The 18,348-nt window shown below is 34.2% G+C and overlaps 2 protein-coding genes across 11 annotated transcripts; both read left to right on the top strand.

The window, feature by feature from the left end:
• The first annotated feature begins 11 nt into the window (after window positions 1-11).
• Window positions 12-8,763, top strand: LOC120261179 (N-carbamoylputrescine amidase-like). 10 transcript variants are annotated; one of them, XR_005536570.1, is made up of 8 exons: window positions 12-208; window positions 1,495-1,580; window positions 2,256-2,304; window positions 3,865-3,955; window positions 4,027-4,163; window positions 5,731-5,920; window positions 6,033-6,072; window positions 6,740-8,763. XR_005536570.1 is itself a non-coding variant. In XM_039268946.1 (7 exons), exons 2-6 carry the CDS (start codon window positions 1,495-1,497, stop codon window positions 5,881-5,883), a joined length of 516 nt encoding a protein of 171 aa, XP_039124880.1. In that variant the 5' UTR covers window positions 12-208; the 3' UTR covers window positions 5,884-5,920; window positions 6,033-8,763. The 10 variants fall into 10 exon arrangements, 6 of the variants coding, with proteins under 6 accessions (XP_039124880.1, XP_039124882.1, XP_039124879.1 ...); XR_005536571.1 differs by having other exon boundaries at window positions 6,746-8,763; XM_039268946.1 differs by having other exon boundaries at window positions 6,033-8,763.
• A 3,774-nt stretch (window positions 8,764-12,537) lies between these two features.
• On the top strand, window positions 12,538-16,461 carry LOC120261147 (auxin-responsive protein IAA21-like). Its single transcript, XM_039268884.1, has 5 exons — window positions 12,538-13,053; window positions 14,256-14,485; window positions 15,385-15,526; window positions 15,919-15,980; window positions 16,118-16,461. The coding sequence occupies exons 1-5, from the start codon at window positions 12,854-12,856 to the stop codon at window positions 16,153-16,155; spliced, it is 672 nt and encodes a 223-aa protein (XP_039124818.1). The 5' UTR covers window positions 12,538-12,853; the 3' UTR covers window positions 16,156-16,461.
• Window positions 16,462-18,348: the final 1,887 nt, after the last annotated feature.

Below are 18,348 nucleotides of genomic sequence, written 5' to 3' on the forward strand. Positions count from 1 at the left end.
TATATTTATATACAGTATTTTATACCATATTACTACCCATGAGGCACTTCTGTTACGGTTTTGCCATGCATTGGATCCCTTTTCCTCTTTCTCAGATCAATAGCAAGCTCAAAGGCTTTTCTAGGGTTCGTGATTCTTCTCTTCTACTCCCTCTTCTCTTACGCACCATACGCGCACCGTACGAGGATCAATTAAGCTGGTCTTCCTGGTCAGTAAGCATTCATCTCGCTGTTCCAGATCTCTCAGTTTTTCAATTCGATTGAATTTGATCCGACAATGTGCTGTCGTTGCCTTTCTTTTCGATGTTTGATGAATTTGAATTGCGACCATGTAGTTTAAATAGAAAAAATGGATTTCTAGAATAGTTTTTTTGGTTCGATTTAGGTATACAGTGAAGTTTGATTGATAGAATTTGTAGAAGTAATATGAATGAATGAATGAATGAATGCTTTTATTGGTTTTGTGCTGGAGCATGAATTCAAAGCTTTGGTAATGAGTATGGATGTGAAGTTATGAACCATGAATTTTGATTGAGCTGGGGAGGAGGCTCAAAATCTTGAAAGCCGTAACATTAGTTTTTGTTGTTATTAATTAGCTGTTTCTGTAAGCTTTCTTGAATATCAAGTGAAAATCTAAACCATTACCTATTGAATTGATAATCCCAAACATTATGTTGAACCAGGTGTTGTATGAACTTTTATGTTTAGTTATCCTATAATACATCACTTGAACTTTATTTGGTGTTGTATGGTTTCTCATTTTAAATTTTTCTAAGGTGTTGGAAATTCAGAATACATTTGTTTGTTTTTTTTTTTAGATTAACTTACTCTATAACAACATGCTCATTTTTCAAAGCTATACTGTTAACATCTAAACTATAAGTATTTAAATATGAATCTTCTCTTTTTGAAGCTGGCTGTGGATAGCCAGCTATTGTTATTGTTAATTTACATTGCCAATTAGGTTTCCACATCCTCTTTGGAAGGCTGATCGTGTTAGCCATGCTACTTTTAACCTTGAAAACATGTTGGATGGTTAAATACAATCTGCGTAGAGTTCCAAGTAACAGCAGTCACATTTGCATAATTCCGAAATTTAAACTAAAAAAATAGTAATGTTGGGATATCTGGTTATTTAGTACCTCTTGTCTCCGTATTCTTTGTTTATGCCTATTGTATCTATAATTCTCCATTCCAGTTAAAGAATTTCTTATTTTTTTAGAGGAAAGGAAAATAAAATAGCATAATGTGGTGGTAAGGAAAATGAAGGGAGAACATATTGTATACATGTTTCTTTAGTTGTCCATGTTATTTCTTCATTTAATTAAACTCAACTAAGCATGTATTCTTCTTGTTTTCTTCTTTTTTTCATAGGTATGTATGCATGCATGTATGTGTGTGTGTATATATATATATCAATCTTTGTGACCATTGTAAGATCCATAAATGGTAGCATATCTTCTGAAATTCCTAATTTAGGTAAGTTCTTGTATAGATGGAGGACTTGAGAAAGGTTATGCTTGTAGCTCTCCAGTTTGCTTGCTTGGATTCTGTCTCTAAGAATGTTGCCACTGCTGAAAGGTATGCTCTTCTTCTCTTCCTGCATGCATAGCTCAATTTATTTATTTGTAGTTGTAAGTTTACTCAGAATATTATATCTTCTCTTGGTCTTTATGGAAGTTGTTATTTGTGCAATAATTGCTTTTTGAGGTGTTCTCCTTGATCATACATGATACCTTGATTAATTTATTTAGTTTTTTCAAATAATTTTTTTTTCCCTTAATGATGGAGTGGTACTGATGATTCGTATGCTATACTGGTTTGATTGTTCTGTTCTAGATGAAATAGATTAACTGGAATCGAATTGAAATGGCCCATCAAATATTCATTATAAAATCAGGATTTTGTTTCGTTGACATTCTTCGTCCTGCTACTAGGCTATTTTGCTTTATATTATAAGCCAATCTATCATTTATATAAAATCTTTTCGTATGGTAGAAAAAATATTCCTCTATCTTTTCCAGTTAAAATTGTTCTCCAAGAATCTTAAATGAGATTAACTTATTTTCTGAGAAAGTTGAAGCATACTAGATGGTTGGTGGAGGGCTTTGTGAAGGCCATATCTGCCATAAGTTAATTTGAACATTAACTGACATATTGTTATTTTATATTTCTTCTCTCAATCTTCCAGATGATGGATATTTTGTAGTTTGGCATTGTAGAGTTCAAGTTCTAAACATTGAGGCATATTTGCAGGTTGGTTATGGGTGTGCATAAGAAAGGTGCAAACATTTTTCTCATTCAGGTACAATGATTGTATGCATCTTATTTCTGTTCATAGAATGATTATTATCATTTATGATGCCGTTGAACTTTACCAAGCAATCACAATTCATTTCTTGTCCTTACTTTGTGTCATTTCATCTAATCTTGCAAATTAAAAGTAAAAATTACTGCTTCTACTGATTCTCATATGGCCATACCCTTTACTGATCATTATGCCAGCTAATGTGAAATGTGAGCTGATTGTCTAGAAATGACCCCTTCTTGTACAGCCAAAATGCTACAGCATCTGGTGAAACTATGACAAGGTTATACAAATCACTGAAGATATTTTGAGAATTCCTTTCTATGCATTTATTGTGCACCTAGGCCTGTGAAATGATTGTTTCATGTAGGAAATCCTTCGGAAGGTCATCATTAAGGAGAAATGACTAGTTAAATAAATGGAAGTAGAAAGAAAGACTGAATTGGCTCACCTTGAGCTCATCCAGGAAACAGGGAAGTGCTCCACTTCTTTGGCTGTGATTGTGCCTTGAATAGCTAATATCACTATTCTAGAATCCTTGAACTCTTCCCCAAATTGTGCTAAGATGGTTGATTTCTTGTTAGTTTACATGAGTGATGCTGGGAAGTATGTGCAAAGTCATTGTATCTTGAGGCTTATGCTACTCCCTATATCATTGTCATTTGTCCAAGCACTTCATTTTCTCTTCCTTCACCTTGGCTAATACTATAGGAAATTCGTTGATTGTGATCATGCATATGCATGTGTTATTTGTCATATTCTAGCTTCCTGACGTAGGAAATTAATGGTCTGATGTACTTTAATTTGACTCAACCACCCTTATATATTTCCTTTGTAGTGCCTTTCTTCTTTCTTTAGTCATGTTGTTTTCTTTGTTTATTTTTATTTTATATTTATTTTTATGCTCTACTTTTTTAATTGCTCTATATTTCTAATTAAGGATAATCTTCATGTTATCCAGGTTATCAAGAAAAGTTTTATTTCAATCCAGTAGATTCTGGTTTTGAGGTTTAAAGTCTTTCTTCTATATGTTTTCTTTTGGTGATAGTGTGATACTTTTGTCATGACCATTTGTTTTATCTGAAAATAATGTTTAAATTTATCCATTGGAAAGATTGGTCTTTGAAACCAAGTTTGCAAATATTGGAGTTGGTATGTTGCATTAGAAACCTTGCTGATTATTGCCATATACTTTATTTTAGTGGACTATTTCCGTCGTATTTGCTTGCACTCTAATGAAAATCATTTCATTATATATAATGTTAGCAATTTGCTGGGATCAATGGTTTTTGGAAGCTACTTGAGCTATGGTTCTTCAAGGTGCAACGTACTACTTTATCCCACTACAATTGGATCGGAGCCACAAGATGAAGGGCTTAATTCTTGTGTGATTGGATGAGAGTAATGCAAGGACATGCTTGTGCAATTTTGGTATTGATATCTTTTCTTATAATTGTAATCAGTAGACAACTTGAACTAGCGTCTAACAAGTCTGACTTGCCTTGCTGATGTTATCCTTTACTTTATGTAATACTTCAGTATCGACTTCTGCTGCAGGTTCCCCTTGTGGCTTCTATCAAATTGGAAAGGAGACTATTAAAATTGAACATGGTGACAGCACCATTTCCTTCTATGGCATTCATCCTCGGTCTGTATGTCTATTTAAAATCTACAATATTTCTGCATACTTGCTAAAGATCTTGAACATTATGAAAACAGGATCAATTGGAGAAATTGTGGCACTTGCTAGTATTAAAGATAAAGACATTTTGGGAGCAAAGTTTGACCTAAATAAAGTCAAGTCCAAGAGGCATAATTGGGGTGTTTTCCGAGATCGGCGTCTGAAATTATACAAGGTACTTTTGTCAGTGAATGGCAACAAAACCTCTCAATTTTGAAATAGCAAGTAGGTTTAAGAAAAGGTTTGCACCCCAAAAGCTTCTTGTATCATTATAAAAAGTAGAATTTTTTTGTACTCATTAATCCTATTTATAGTAAAATAAATCATACTGTCCAAATTTCCTCGTCTGAGAACAAAAGTATTTGTTGCACCTGAAATCTTATGATTAACTGATCTCATCTGACTTTTGTGTGGCTTAATCAGTTCCTAATTCCTTGTGTAAGGGAATCATGTGATCTCAATCTAGTATAGGTGTGTTGAGCACTTAGCTGCAATTCCAAATAAAACGTATGCTAAGTTTGTTTTATGAATTAATCACCAAGGTCCCAGATTTGTTAACATTAGTATTTTCATGGGCATGATAACTTGGTTATTTTTATCGAGGCATTAGGATGGTTGAAGAAAAGCTTTTGGCACTCCTTGAAAACACTGATCTTTTGTTGTACAAGATCAGTGTTTTCAAGGAGTGCCAAAACCTTTTCAGTCTGGTTAAGGCAAATCATCCCTGCTGTATATTGATTTTGGATGTAACTTCCTTACCGAAAGTGAGAGGTAGTCTTGATGTATTGATGATGCTGGTTTTTAATGAGTTGGGCAAGACAATAGTCCCCTCATGGGCAAGAGTACTGAGGTTTTAGATACTTGCCCTTTTCAACCCATGTGCTAGAGCGGGCCCTAACTATATATCTATGCGAGAAATAAGTCGAACAGTGGAAATAGATACTCAGATGAAGACGAATAAAGTTCTTTCAAAAGTAATTATTTGTCCTTGATTGAAGGATACGAGCATACAAAGTCAGACACTCAAACTTTGTAAAAAGTGTAATTATTGGCACCATCTCCTTTTTTTTTTTTTTATGCAGATTCTTTTACCTGAGCCTGGCTTCCTAAGAGTATGTTTGCTGTTATGTTTATTTATTTAATCTCTAATGTGAATTGTCTATGAGGATAATTCATGGTGGTTTAGTGAGTTACATGAATTCATCCTGAATTTAAAATTTTGTATTTGCAGATCTATATTATGTATTCCATCCAATCAAGAGCTCTTTGAGATGCGGTAACTATTCCTTTGAAGTTCAAATCAACTACTCAAACTTCTGTCTTAAAGAAGTTTGAAGGATGCAATGATATTTATGAACTTTTTTTCTTCTTTTTTTTTTTTGCATTAAATTGTGTTGCTATGGATTTCATTTGAGCATGTTTGCTATCAGTTATGATTTCTCTGGTCTCTAACATAAAAATTATTATTTCCATGAAGTTGAAACCTACCACTTACCTTATTTTACGGTATATAAATCTTCTCTTTGCCAGAACTGCGCCATCCCACTCATGGTTCCCTAAAATAAATTTCAGTTGTTTTCTTCCTATTCCCATATTGTACCAGATTATTTCTATTTTGTTTGCTCATAAATATTCTGTGACTGCTTTTTTAGTTTAAATTTCTGACTTCTTTTTGTGCTAGCATCCACATGAATGTTGGAAACGGGAATTGGTTTGTAACATTTCCAATCGTCCCTTCGCAGAAAAACAGCAGACTTTTGAAAGCAATAGTAAGGAGTATTGCACAGAAACTGATAACCACGGAGGCAATGCTGAAACAAATTATTGCCAGCTTATTTTCATCCCCATCAACTCCTAAGCAGCGAAAAGGGATGCTGACAATGACTGTCACCTGAGACACTTACAAAAAAACACTTGAGGGTGGCAAGCGAGGTATGCTTTCAATTTTAGTTTCTTTGGGACCTTAAAGCCACTACTCTTCCAGTATATTGCTATCAAGACATAAAGGCTCAACCAACTGGTTACCTTGAATGGACTGCACCAGACCGTTGTGTCCATCTTGTGAGTCCTACACGCCAAAGGTGGTGAGCTCATTTACTCTCTCTCTCTCTAGAAATGGTCTAGGTAGCATTATGCGCAGCAAAAAAATAATGTGTTAGCAAAGACATAGGAAGAAGGTGGGTAGTGGGTGGTGAGAATGGAAGCATGGAATTTTGGTTGTGGGATTCTAAATTGTTAAACAAGGTCTAGACAACATGAGTAGGAGGGGATTTGGCATAACATGGCTTAGTATATGCAAAGGGGATGTGAGACTTCTTCGGCACCCATCCAAAGTTGCTTTTAAGTGGGTCACATCTATTTCCCACTCAATTTGGTCTTGCTTTATTGCTTTAGTGGGTCTTATGGATTCTCTTATTCATCCTCTAATCAATTGCCCATGCTCTCTATTTTGAAGAGAAACCATCCTCTTGACTCATTTGGGACTCTTCACTAGGGTTTTAAGATGATGTCAATTGATTTTTTGTGTCTTTCATTAGTTAGATTCATGAAAACAAAACCCTATGGAATTAATTTTGTGATGAGAAAAAAGAAAACTTGGACATGGTAACTATAATAAAAGAAGTTTAGTTTGGGATATACAGAATTTTTAATCAAGGGAAACAATTTAGATATATATAGATATAAATCAGATCTTACTGCTAAATACAATGTTACTTGTGGTCCTCTGTAACAGTTTGAAATCTTTTCTAGTTTCAGGGGGACATCATTTATAATTGGAAGGATTAGCAATGGCTATTGGAGGACATAGATAACATACAAATCTGTTAAGTGCTGTTTTAACTGAATTTTTTTTTTTCTATAAATTGGGATAATTCAAGAAGCTTTGTAGTACATGTGTGGTGAATTAATTAGAAGAAAGTTTTCAATATATATATATATATATTAAAAGGATTTATTTAGACAAGTATGAGACACGAGGTGTACAATCCTAGTGACTCAAGGGCCATGTTTTTTTAGATAATTTAGTTTGTTCTTTAAGCATTAAATATATTATAATTTAATTATGCATTAAACTTTTTTTTTAAAAAAAATAATAATATTGTGTGAATTGCAGAAGATTCCAATAAAGTTATATTTTGTTAACCATTCTTTGCACATCATGTCGGTAAGCCATTCATTCCCCACGAGTATGAGGCACGCATGCTTGAAGACAACCTAACCCTGACCATAAACTCTGTCCTGGCCCACATGGAAGATAAATACAAAATTGTAGAGCTACTTGTTGGGAATGGAATTAGGAGTTGTCTACTGTATACTCTATAGTAGCTTGTAACTTGTAACTTGTAACTTGATTCCATGAATACTACTATCAAGAAAATATCAAGCTCCCGATATTAATTAACTAGCTAGCTATTCCTCTTATTATATTATTGCATCTTTGAAGGTCTTAATTGTGGCCCACCTTTTATACCAATCAACCACTGTGAGCAAAGGTGGTCTACAACTTCAAGATCACTAGCCATTTGCCAAACCCACTCATGCTCGCCCTGTATTTATAGTAAAGAGGATGTTTGAAGGGGACTGCTTATCTTTTTGTTTCTTAAACCACCTGCAAACCGGTCCCTCTCTGTACCCATTTGGATCCACCAGCTCAACATTAAGGCCATTATCTTTAAGTATGATTGACAATCCTGGTATAAATGCATGTCTTGCATAATCAAGCTCAATTATTGGTTCTAATCTGTCCCTTATAATTAATGATATGGTGGCCCATCTTTAAAATTGCTAGGAGATAGTGAGCATACTCTACATCAATTCCAAAGCATAAAATTCTATTTTTTTGTTTTTTTAAATAATAATAATAAAGTGTGTCTGGTTGAGAATAATATTATGACTAGCGTAATTGATGAGAGAATAATTCAGTGGATTCTCATACTAAGCTTAATCATATGCTGACAAAAAACTATTTTTGTGTCTTTTTCCCATCTCGCTTAGAAAAGGTTTTCAATTGGGCGTGGATGGAACAGAGGAGAAAATTAGTTGAAAGTAATTAGATGCCGAGTATAATAGTGAAATTTCCATTTTATTTTATTTATTTATTTATTTATTTTTATTTTTATATTTTTCCATGTGGTCGGTGTGGTGTGATCACGGGCTCTGACGGTATCCGGGAATCACACGGATGTCATGCACTAAGATGGAAAGACGTTATTGCCCTCGCAGCAAGCGAATCCGTTTCTCACGTACGGCGAATATCCTGCGGGTAATGCGCCAGCTCATTTCGTATCTCTTCCGCAATTATTCTCTCGTGGCAACATCGTAAATCCTAAGACGCACAAAGGGCAATCTCGCGACACTACCCATCCAAGACACGTGTCCCTCTCACTGTCTTTGATTCCGGTGAAAGTGGGCCGATATGCGGCGCTTATCCGCAGTGGGCCCGAATTAGTGGCCGGGGTCCCGTTGCACGGGTGGTGGGGAACACGTGGCCCCATTAGCGGGTCCCACTATGGCATAAGTGGAGTGGAAAAGGGGATGAGCACGAGGGGATGGGGGTGAGGAGTGGGCCCGTCCCTCCATAAACGCTTCGCCACGTGGATCCCACCTTACGGTCCGTGGGCCCTACTGGGCCTACTCACTGCACCCGCTATTTCGAAGAGTCGCCTTCTTGGTTGGGACCCCTTTGCTTTGTGGCCTTTAGTAATTAATTACTTCTTTGCAAATCACTTATTACAAACTTAGCTCAATCTTTTAATTGTAATTAAAAACATACATTTGTTAAAGCATCTTTTATATATATATATATATATATATATTGTGTCTTCTAGAAGGCTAAACAAAAGTTGTAATATTGGAAAGGATCACAGACCCGGACGCAATCCTAAAAAAAAATAAGTCCTTGTCACTATATTTCGTCCAAACCATATATATATATATATATATATATATGTATGTATGTCATAAATTAATATACATTACCCCCTTTTCCGCAGCATCTTCAGCGTTTGATTGTGAAAGTTAAGAGGATTAGAATATTTATTAAGTTAAAAAGTGACAACATTATGAAGATAATAAACATATCAAGTGATTTTTTAGGTCAAAAACTTTAGTGGACTCTTAAAAAATAAAGTTGTTTTGGAAATAAATATGCAATTATGAGATTTTATAGGGGTTATATGGATAAATAACATGATTGATGGACATGAAAGTACAAGTGGACGGCTTGAATAAAAGTGTTGTAAAGGGGTTAAGAGACATGCTTAACCCCTTAATCCCATCTATCGAGGTCATTGTTGGGTGTAAAGAGGAGCCCTTTTAGGACATTCTCTGTTATTTAATCCCTTTCTTAATTACTTTTAATTAAACTAATCCTTGGGTTTCATGATATCTTCAACGTGGTGGGGGCCTATGTTTGCATGTGTTCACGCCTCTATACTCAAACAAAATTAAATCCTACTGACACGTTTCGCCTTTACACTCCCACTTCATTTCCAAGTTTTTAAATATATTTTTAACCAATAATTATAGGTTTTTTTTCATTCATATTTTACTTTTAATTTTCAGATTCTTCTTTCATTATTTTTTCGACTATTAGAGTGTTGTTTAATCTAAATAAGAAAAAATTCATGGATTTTTCTGAAAAAAAAAACCAAGATGTTGTGATTCTTGTGAATCTGTGATCAGAAATGGACGGCTGTGATTGGGTCAACAGACAAGAGAAACACTTGTCACTAGTAAAAACAACCTCTGAACGTCTTGTATTTACGCAAACGCCATGATAAACCAAGACCGAATCTTTTGTCTCTTGCTGTGGGGGCTCTGACAGCAGCCAGCCTTAACCAATGACGTGGCATCTTGTAATTTGCTCTCTTGCAATGCCCTGCCATGCCAGCTGGCTCTCACGAGCTGCGGGTCCCATTCCCACCCCGCTTTCACTTTTAATTTTCATATATATATATATATACTTTATTGTTATAAAATTTAATCTTAAATATCGCCTTATTTATGTGTAATCATTTTAAATTTAAAATATAAGAACATTTACAATAGCAGGTGGATAAATTACTTGACTGAAAATAACGGGTTGACAACTCCGAATCACAAGCTATTGACAACTAACTAAATTACTCTGGATGAGGGATGAAATATTCTGCCTTCCTTCGAGTATACGCACAAACCGAGAAGAGAGAGAGGAAATAACAAAAAATCATTTGACGTGTAGTGAACTGCTAGAAAGATCAGCACAGCTAGGGAAGCCGTTGAAATCATTTAACGACTAAAATATATTCATAAACAATATTCAACATAGACAATAATATTATATAATAATGCACAATAATCATAAATAATAAATCTGTACAATATATAGATAATAATAATATACGTATCTACATAAATAACTTAAAGCCATATATATATATATATACATAAATTAAATAATTTTCCGCAAGTGCAATCCGAGTTCATTCACAAACCTGGCCCTTCATAACACACAACCCGCATTTGGTATCTCGTATCAATCCTTGTCCGCACGTGTAACGGTGTAACTCACACGTACACAAATGTTACACGTGTGAATGTTTATGTGAAAGAAAACGGGGACAAGAGGGCAACCCGTCGCAGTCCATGTCGGCATTGCCTCACCCACACGTGTCCGTCGCCTCTCTCGGTTTACCTACTCCTACTGGCCCCCTTCTTCCCGGTTATTACCGGTCACCCGATTTTTGTCCCCTAACTACCCCCATCTCCTTTGCGCCAACAAATCAGGGCCGTTCGTTTTATAATTTCTTATGTATATTAATAGGAAAAGAAAAACTTTAATTGTTATTTTAAGATGGATGTTTTTTTGCATGTGGTGAGGTGCTCTGTTTTTTAAGATTTGGACATTTATATAAAATATAGATTTATAATTTATGGATAATTTCAAGATTTTTACGATTTTTTAAAAATACTTAAAATAAATGATTTTTTGGGGTTGGGGAGATTTTTGGTAGGTAAATTATCTGTATCTATTACCAGTTTGAATTTTAATTTTTGCACCAAAAATTATGAAAAAATCATGGTGGAATTCAAGAGTGGATTTTATGTCTCTCTCCCGCAATAAATATGGAGTATATATACATACAAAATATGTGTTTTTAATTAAAAAATATAAGTAAATGAATTTATAATAACAAAAAGATATATTTATGGTGTATTTTTTTAAAAAAAATTTTGAAAATTTTAAAATAAGTTAGAAAATTAGGGAAATGCCAAACTTGTGAGAATGGTGTATTATTTTATTGTTGTTAAGAGGGAAACGAGATGGGAAACGCGATCAAGGCTTCATTCCATGCGAGCCGTTCGATGAGATGGTCTTCCAATCAATCATGACGAGCGATGCAGGCGTGCAAAGCTGCATGCCTTTTTTTTCATTAATCACCCTCAGCTTTTAAAAATTTCTAAAACATTATAAGAAAAAAAAAACATCCACATTTTAATAAATAAAAAAAAACATAATTCAACCAAATAATACATACAATTTTTATTTATTTATTTTCAATTAAAAGTAAAAACATCCAAGATAAATAATAAATTAATTTAAGCATAATATATACAATTGGAATAATTTGTCAAAATCAATGTAAAGTTATATGTTTGTTAAAAAAAGGAAAATCAAGGATAATATCTCTTCACAATTCTTCACCCACCAACTGGAATAACTAAAAAAATGCAACATAATCCCCATTGGAATATTAGGTCAGATCTTTAGATCTGAGCACATTCATTTACAATTTCATCCCTCCCTTTTCTTTTTTTTTTTCAATCCTTTCAATTATTTTTATATATTTATAAATAAACAAATAATTAAACAATTAAATAATAAAAACGTTATTATCTGCAACCCTGCCGGGTACTTTCAGTCGGCTGTCGGCGGAGCTGCTCCAAAAGTGGAAATTTTATAAGAATAATAACAAAGTAACACTGCTTTTTCCCTTTTTAACCCTCTTTTTTCTTTTTTTTTACCTTTTACTCCTTTTACCACGTGGAAAAGCTTTTTTTTATTTTGATATATTTGTCGCAATGTTTGTATATATAATAAGTTAATAAAAGGTTATGTATATATATAATTATAAAATTAAATTAAAATTTACTTTTTAATCTTTACAATTTGATTTATAGCTGTACTAGGCATTGAAATTTTGATTTTACTAATTAAATTTATATATATAAAGTATAAATGTATACTTTGTTGCATTGTTATATATATCTATTTATTTTAAGATTTTATTAAAAATAAAAAGGAAATAAAATATTTTAGAATTAACGTTTATGTGATGGGGAAAAATTAAATGAAAATGAATATTAAATTAATGCAAAATTATATCTTTAGTTACCCCGAAACACAAAATTAGTGTGCTTAAAAAATAATAATAATTTTTTCTTAAATTAATGTATAATATTTTAAAAAAATAGATGGGTTTGCAGATAGACCCCTGAGAAAGGGTGTTATTATAAACAGGACCATTCAGGGTCTCAAAACCCAAGACCCTCCCGTTTTCTCTCAAAAAAGATATCTTTGGGTGTTTATTGTTTTTCTCTTCACTTGTGCTCTCGCTTCATTCATGCTCGCTGAAATCCCTCTGAGAAGCAACGTTCGATGACGCCTCCGCTGGAGCATGACTACATCGGTCTCTCGGCAACCATGGAAGCGCCGGAGAAGGTGACGGCCGGGGGAGAAGGCCACAAGCTCGGTCTCAAGGAGACGGAGCTGCGACTAGGGCCTCCGGGGTCTGAGTCTCCGGAGAGAAACCAAAGGAATGGGTCTTACGCTGGGATTAATGCCAAAGAGCTTCGTTTCTGGTGCGAAGAGGGGGTTTTCGGATGCTATTGATGGTGCTGGGAAGTGGGGCTTTGCTGGTGGAGCTGGATCTGAGGTGGAGGTTGGGAAAGGTGGTGGTTTGTTCTCTCCGAAAGGGGAGGGGTGGGAATGGGGTTAAGGATGGTGCTGGCCAGGCGGGGGAGGTGAAGAAAGGGCAGAATGGGGGGAAAGATGCTGATCGTGGAATGGCTCCTGCGCCCAAGTGAGTCTTTTGTTCAGTGATTTAAGAGGAAATATGAGATTTTGAGCGTTTTTTTTTTTTTCTTTTTTAATGATTATGTTTATGTTTTTGTTTCATCTTTTGTTTTTTTTCCTTTTGGATTGTAATGAGACTGGGATTTTTTTATTATTCTTTTTCTGGAGGAGCTGTTAGAGTTGAGAGAATTTCTTGGGAAAATTTATGAGAAGTTTGGTTTTTGATTGAGTTTTGGTGAAATTTCATAGTTTGTGTGAGTTTTTTGTGGGAAACAAATTTATGGTGTTTTTCTTGTGATGATATTTACTGGTATGCCTGAAAGGAGAAATTTCTGTATTTTTGGTTTGTGTTTTTTTGTTGAAAAAGTGGTTGTTTCTAATAAAATAAAATGAAAATTATTAGTGTGCGTTAGTGCTTGTTTTTTCGTCCTATGAGATATGGTTTCTGTGGATGTTATTTATGTAAGAGAAAATTTATTGAGGATTACTGAAAAATTTTGTATTTTTAATTTTCCTGCGTTGCTGCGTACAAGTTGAATTATTGTGGATCTAATTGCTGAATATTTGAGAAATTTATTGAATTGCTAATTTGTATTGATATTTTTTAGTTATTGGGTTTTTCACTTGTATTTATAGTGAGACATAGGAACGTTTAATTATGTATTTCTGTCTGGAATTTCATTGTACTTTGTCTTTGTCTATAATTGATAAATATTGCCTTAATTGAAATGTCGGTGTACTGTTACTGGTTTTCTTTTCAGCTTTGATTTGCTATCAAATTCCCATAATTCCATGCTTTTGATGTTTCTTTTTTTAAAATAATAATTTTTTTATATCTTGCAATAATTCTAGTTTGCTTCTATCTCTATTTTTGCAGAACATTTTGATGCCTAAACATGGAAAAGAACTTGATAAAATACATCAGTTTTGAAGAAAAATGCGTGTCTTTATTTCCTTTTGTTCCTCTAAGCTAAGATATATTTTTTCCTGTATAGGAGGACCTGCTGTCTTTCTTTTAGACTTTAATGGCTTTAATGGTTCATTAACAATGTAATATGAAGTTGTTTCTTGAAATATATTCGCCTTTTGGTGTTGATTTCACCTTTGAATTAGATTTTGTTGTTCAAGATAGTTTTGGTGTTTAATCACAGCTAGGTGAGTCTTCAACTCATGTCAAACAGAATTCTAAGCGTGTGTGCATGGAAGCAGGGCACAGGTGGTGGGTTGGCCACCAATTCGCAGCTATCGTAAGAATACAATGGCGACAAACCCGTCGAAGAACAAGGATGATGCTGAAGGGAAACAAAGTGCAGGATGTCTCTACGTTAAGGTTAGCATGGATGGAGCCCCCTATCTCAGAAAGGTCGATCTCAAAATGTACTGCAACTACAAGGAGCTCTCCTCTGCACTTGAAAAAATGTTCAGCTGCTTTACTATTGGTGAGCTTTGTTTTTAGCTACTTCATTTGTCTTGGTTCCAATTTCCGGTGAAGAAGCTCAGTTGGATTAAAATTAAACTTCTTTTAGATTAATCAAGTAGATCTGCAGGTTTGTGGGATTCCAAGTAATTTCTAAGAGTTTGATAAGATTCATTGTACTTGGATATTCCATAGTAAGCTCATCCATTTTATTTTCTTGCAGCTATAGTGGGCTCTTGCAGCTATGAATATTGGTAACTAAAAGAGTTTTTTTTACTGGTCCCATTCTTGTCCTATTTTGTTCAAGAATTTCTTTGAATGACGCCATCTTGATCACTATGTATCTGTTTGTTGTTCTAAGAAACTACTGATTTTTTTTCGGTTTTCCCTTCCGCTTAAGAACATCTGCGAGTGATTTACCTGGATGGCTTGGTCGTGAATCTATTTGTTACTATAATCACCTGATTTATCTAATTATGTAGCTTAGCAAGGAGCTAGGTCCAGGTCTTGTATCTCAGTTGTTTGCAACGTTAAATTTTGGGGTTCAACCTTCTTTGTCGATCTAGATAAGAAAGAATGATGGAAGACAATAATATTAATGCCCCTTTTTCTGTTTTCCCCCTTTTGTAGTGGAGGTTATACTTTGCTTCTGTGGATTTTTGGGCTGCTACTATTCAAATCAAAGAAGGTTTTTCTCCTCTGTGTACAAAATTAATTGATTGGTCTTTGAATTGCACCTTAGTGCTTGATCTTCTTTACAAGACACAGATCGGAAACTTTTAAATGTAGAAGCTCTGAGCAAGTCAATTACTAAATATGCACCAAGATACTAGCACTCGTTTAATATACGTTTACGTAGCTTTTGGTAATTTGGTAACATGATGAGTAGTTTACTTGTGTTTGTATTTTGCCACATTTCAGGTCAATGTGGTTCTCATGGAATACCTGGCAGAGATGGACTTAGTGAAAGTCGCTTGATGGATCTTCTTAATGGATCTGAGTATGTGCTCACTTATGAAGACAAGGATGGTGACTGGATGCTTGTTGGTGATGTTCCATGGGAGTAAGTACATAAAATTAACCTTCTTTTCGATTTATATTCCCCTTCCTTTTTCAGATGTAATAATTTATATTTATTGATTTGTGAACATCATCATGTAAAAAAAAGCAATGGAAAGAAAAGCTCATCTGACAGACTATAATCACGTTTTCAATTGGTCCTACTTAAATCAATTCAACTGCTTTCATAGCTTTAAATCAGTTTACTTGTAATCTTCTCCTTGTAGGAGCGACTATTCTGATTTCATTTCGCATTTTCTTCATTCTGATACTTATGCTCACCATTGTCAGTAATCTCTTGATTGTTTGCCCTAATTCAATTCTTGACCGGTCATCTGTCTTTTCTACAAAACATTATTTTGTGAACACTGATTAATTATGTTTACAAAATTGCAGGATGTTCACTGACTCCTGTAGGAGGCTGAGGATCATGAAGGGCTCTGATGCAATTGGACTTGGTACGTAGAAAATGGCTTCTTAATTCCTATAAAATGCTAGTAAATCTGGATATCGCAAACTTACTAGCTAGTAGTCCATATAATGCTGTTTGTCAGTTTCTTGTTTAGTGATACATGTTTTTTCTGTATCCTTGCAGCTCCAAGGGCAATGGAGAAATGCAAAAACCGAAACTAGCCGTAACCAAAAAAGTTCAAGCGAATCAAATCGCTGTAAGGGCCCTTCTCGAAATACAAGAAGTTTTAAGGCTTTAGTTGGCAACTGTCCTATATCTATCTCTTATGGCTTGCTGTTTCATGTGGATTGAGACTTTATGTAGCTCCTAAAAGTTCTAGGAACATAACTCTCTTATTAGATCATGTTATTCTAATCTCTCTGTGTCTGCACTGCTATTTCTATTGCTGTAAATTGTTGGTTTGCTATTCGGAACTGCTATGTTGTGTGCAACTTAATTATCCTTGTTATCAAATGTTAAATTCTCCATATCAGCTACCATCCTCTGAAGAAATACATCAAATCTGAATGCAGTTAGATTCCAAAGTTTATGTCAGCCAGAATACTAGTATCAGATCTATTCTGTAAGTCTCTAAAACCTCGTATTTTTCTCAGAAAAAAACAAGTCATAGTTTCCTGCATTTTTTTCTGCATTTTTTTTTCCTTTTTTGCAAAAACTATAGGATGAACGAATACATGACACTAATAAAACTCTAAAATGTCATGCCATTTTCCATTGATTTAGATTCCAGTGTTCTTATAAAGATGATCAACAATACTGTCAGATAAAAGAGGCATAATAGTTTTCTGCATGCTTTACTGCTATTGTTAGTTGTGCCAGCAGAAACCCTAGAACTCATTTCTTGGTCCATTGATTTGGATTCAGATGTTCTTGTATTCTTGTTGTGTTCACCTGAAAAAGCTCCATGATTTATATTTTTTCCTGCAAGGATGCTTCCATGCAGGCTTTTCTCTTGGTACCATGATAACTGAAAAACCAAAACCAAGGTATAATAGTGAGTTGAAAAAGTGATGAGCTGAAACATGCTAGTGCTTTCAAAGATGGGGACCAAAGGTTTTCAAGTCTTTGAAGTCATCATTTCACTTCAATTCAATTCAATTCATTTCATTCATTCATTCATTCAGCTTTGAATAAACAAATACTAGCAAATGGGGAGGTGGTGGGTTGTTGTTCCCCTTGGAATTAGGCTTTTCTTCCCTTAGATTCAGGCTTTTATCTCTGTTTTCTTATCATACAACGAAATGATTCTATTATTTTTTTTTTATTATTATTCTTTTTCTTTGATCATGATGTCTCTTTCTTGGTAGGCATGTGAAACCACTTCCCATCATATTCTTTCTTTATATTACATTTCTACATGCAACTCAATTCTCTGATTTACTAAACAATTATTAAAATTTAGTGTTCAATAGGGAAGACTACAAAGTTAAATATATATGTATATACATTAGGGGTGTTTATCTCCAGACGTCCCTAGATTTACACAATGGTAGTGATCAAGTCATTGTGAAAAAAAATTTTGATTTCAAGAAGAGGAGGAACCACATTAGTCGTAATTCTTACATGATGATCTAACAATCACTCTAATAAAGATTTTCTAGATATCAAATTTAAAGACATTCATAGATGGTGAAATATATATATTTATATATATATATATATGTTATAGTTGTATTTGTAAAATTAATATTAATCTTCTTCTACTTACAAGGATGGAATAGTACATGAACATGATTTAATTAATGGCGATGGAGGAATATATGTATGAAGGGATGGCTGAATGAAGGAGAGGGCATGTGAAGGATCCTCTAATCAAAGGGTGCAAATTGGTGGGTGGGGAACAAACCCCATTTAATAGACTTGGGTTTAAGGGCCAACCAATTATGATGTATAAGATATATATGTTATACTCTTTCAAGCTAAGGCCATGAGTCAGACAGGGTACCCTTTAATTTAGGTCACTTTGTTTAGTTGTTTGAGTTGGAGGGCACCTGGTTTCCTGGGACCTGCTTCTCTTCTTCTTTAAAGACATAAATATATCTATTGTTTAATGCACCACCTTCCCTTCATTATGATTTTGGGGCATATCTTTCTATTTATATACTTTTGCAGGTGATGAGTCCCTAGGGAAGGATGCCTTATTATGACTGCCCCTTCATCTATAAATATATTATTATATTATTTATCATATATATATATATATATAGATATGTATTTATTCATGTTAACTTGTTACTTTTATTATGTTAATTTTTTTTTTTATAGATAATTGTTTGGTCAAAGCAATCATAAATCTTTCAGATTTTTTAGCCATATTTGATTGAAGTTAAACAGTAAATCTAGCTTTATGAATT

The sequence above is a fragment of the Dioscorea cayenensis genome, chromosome 5 (genome assembly GCF_009730915.1).
Source record: "Dioscorea cayenensis subsp. rotundata cultivar TDr96_F1 chromosome 5, TDr96_F1_v2_PseudoChromosome.rev07_lg8_w22 25.fasta, whole genome shotgun sequence".
In the NCBI taxonomy this organism is placed as follows: domain Eukaryota; kingdom Viridiplantae; phylum Streptophyta; class Magnoliopsida; order Dioscoreales; family Dioscoreaceae; genus Dioscorea; species Dioscorea cayenensis.